Source organism: Cuculus canorus, chromosome 2 (assembly GCF_017976375.1).
Source record: "Cuculus canorus isolate bCucCan1 chromosome 2, bCucCan1.pri, whole genome shotgun sequence".
Taxonomy (NCBI): Eukaryota; Metazoa; Chordata; class Aves; order Cuculiformes; family Cuculidae; genus Cuculus; species Cuculus canorus.
The window spans coordinates 38,067,687-38,070,471 of NC_071402.1; the positions used below are offsets into that span (position 1 = coordinate 38,067,687).

Here is a 2,785-nt window from a genome sequence, read left to right on the forward strand (position 1 = left end):
CTGCTACAAGAGCCTTATTACTCCTGTGGCAGCAATATGACATCGGAAGGGGAAATGTGCATCTCTGGATGGCACAGTCTGTCATCTGGGCGTTCAGACCCTGTTTAAATCCATTTCTTATGTGCTATATCATCACCACCACCATTATTATTCCAACTGCAGTTTAGAAGGCAGCAAGGTTCTCTGCCTCTGGAAGCTTTCCAAGAGAAAGCTCCATCTATTCCAAAGAAAGTTCCATTTCTTTCCAAGTTTAAGAAATATTTTAAAGGCTACACTGAAAGATTGGCAGCGGCAGGTTCACTTACATATTTATGCTTTTGCAATGGAATAATACCATATTTATAGTGAATCCTTAGCAAGAAAAAAAAGAAGTGAGCTGTGGCGGGCATAATGCAGGGATGGTCAGCTCATGTTTGGAATCCTGCAAGTAGTTTAACTGAGTGCTTTAGGTCACTCAGGACGCATTGCATTTAAAAGAGCTCCCCGTTCTCTGCCCGTGTCAGGGTCAATCTTGGCTGCAGATCATTCTGGCTCACACATGAACAGGTGAAGATGGACTGCATGGCTCCCCTGAGATCCTGCACAGCTCTGGGTCTTGCAGAAAAAAATATAAGCAAGAAAAGATGATGAACAGAAATTGCAACAATCTGAGGCTGCTTACATAAACACATGTAAATGTGCATGTACTTGATGTATAGATGTATATGATTATCTCAAAGCAAGAAATCAGAACAGCTATGCATTGTTGCAGGAGCAAGCAATGCACTGGGGGAGGCTCGACCTCCAAATTGCTGAGCTGGAGGGAAGGGCCTGAGTAACCCTTGTACCTCATGGGTGTGCTGGACCATGCAAAGACATCTACAAGCGGGTGCAGATGCGAGAGGCTGAGGACAGAGCAGGGATCGAGCAGGGATAGTCTCCTCTATCCCCCTGCAGCGAAGGGCTAGCAGTCCAATCCGCAGTCTAGTTTTTGGCTAAAACCTCATTGTGATCAGAGCCGTCTGCTGAGCATGGGAGCAAAGAGGGCAAAGCGCTCTGACCCCTGGGCTGATAGTATTGCTATCATTATTGTTCTTGTGGTTATGACTGTTACTTAGTTGGCTTGCCTTGTTTAGTGTTTGAAAGCATCCCCTGTCCTTGCTGGCTGCGGTTCCCGTTTGGTAGAGGGCAGTGCCTGCCAAAATGCCGTGCGCCGCCTGGAGAAGGCTGCGGACAGAGCCTGAATGGGAGCAGGACAGAGCCCCTGCTGCAGGACCAGCTTCAAACCCGGCTGTTTCAGGTGCTCGCAGAGGCAGCCTTGCCGGGAGGGATGCCCTCCCAGGGACACCGTCGAGGCAGCGGCTAAGCACTGCAGGCAGGCAGAGGTCCAGGCCGAGCCGCTTTCCTGCCCTGACCGCGCGCCTGCCTTGGCTGCCGTGTATTCCCCTGCGTTTCAGCTCCATTGGGATGCTGGTTTTCCTTCTGCCGGGGATGCTCCCTGTGCCTCCGGGATGCGCCTGCCCGGCCCGGGGCAGGTGGCCTCGGCGGGAGCGCTATGCCTCCGCCAGCACCATGGACAGCGCCGGCAGCGGACTCGGTCCCGCCCGGCTCCCGCCCGGCCCCGCCGCTCCTTTGTTCCGCCGCCGCCGAGGCTCCGAGGAACAAAGGCTTCCGCCGGCGGGGGGGACCTGGCCTCTCCCCTCCCCGCCCCCTCCCGACGTCTCCTCCACCGGACTCGCGTCCCCGGTGCCCCGGCCGCGCATGCACATGCCCCCCGCGCCGGTTGCGCTGCCACCGCTGTCCGCCGCGCCTCCCTTCCCCGCACACCCGGCTCCGCGATCGTATGCCGCAGCCTTGCGCCTCTCCCTGCCGCCCGGCCCCGCGCACGGAGCCCGCGCCGCCGCTCCGCTGCCCCTCCGGTACCGCTCTGTGCCGCGTTCCCGCGCCGCTCCGCTCTGTCTTCTCCCGGTGCAGCTACCGCACGCCCCTCTCCGCGCATCCACGCTTCCCCTCCGCACATGGCTCTGCTGCAGTGCCCCCTCCTCCCCCCAATCACCCCCCCCAGCGCACCAACGCCGCGTGTGGCTCTTCGGTGCGGCGGCACAGACGCTGCTCCGCTGCCCCCCGCGCGCCGCTCCACTGCCCCGGAGCCCGCATTCCTCGGCTTCCAGAGAAGCCCCGCAAGAGGAGGAGCCATTACCGAGCGGGCACTCCTAGCTACCGCCTGGGCGATACGCAAAGAACAATCCTCGCGATGATAATCATTAGAAAATGTATTTATTTCCTATTAATCGACTTTACATGGTTTAGCCCAGAAAAGCGAGATGTCGCGTTACCGCTGCCTTGAAAAACCACCACGGCTACCGCACCGCTCCAGTGCCCCCCCACGGCCCCGTTACCTGCTGCTGACAGCTGCCCCAGCGGTCCCCATCCCGTGGGAGCGGTCACGTCCTCTCCGCTGGGCTGAGCCGTTCAGTCCACCGGTCCGATATAGCCTCGGTTTCCGTAGGTGAGTACAGGCTGTCGAGCTCTTTATTGCTTTGTCTCTCCATTTTTTTAAGATTATTTTTAACTTATCGCTATTCTTTTTATTATTAGCATTATCGTTGTGTTATGTTCTAGCGAGGTTTTTCATGCCGCCTTGAGGATCCGCTCTTGGCATTCACCGCGTGCCTTAATTGTATGACATTAAATCAAGGTCCGCTGTGAACACGGAGAGTCAGAGCCTTCCTTGGAGCGCCCGCTCTCCCTCTCTCTCTCTCTGGAAGCAGAATAGCAATTGATCCCCGAAAAAGAAAGGTAATTT

At 56.6% G+C, this 2,785-nt stretch overlaps 1 protein-coding gene across 1 annotated transcript; it reads left to right on the forward strand.

Moving 5' to 3' along the window:
- The first annotated feature begins 1,182 nt into the window (after positions 1-1,182).
- On the forward strand, positions 1,183-2,196 carry LOC128851150 (uncharacterized). Its single transcript, XM_054057862.1, has one exon. It carries the CDS (start codon positions 1,183-1,185, stop codon positions 2,194-2,196), a length of 1,014 nt encoding a protein of 337 aa, XP_053913837.1.
- The last annotated feature ends 589 nt before the right edge of the window (positions 2,197-2,785 follow it).

What these genes read in the sequence shown, in the direction of transcription:
- LOC128851150 (XM_054057862.1), top strand. Translation starts at nt 1,183, where the DNA reads ATGCCGTGCGCCGCCTGGAGAAGGCTGCGGACAGAGCCTGAATGGGAG.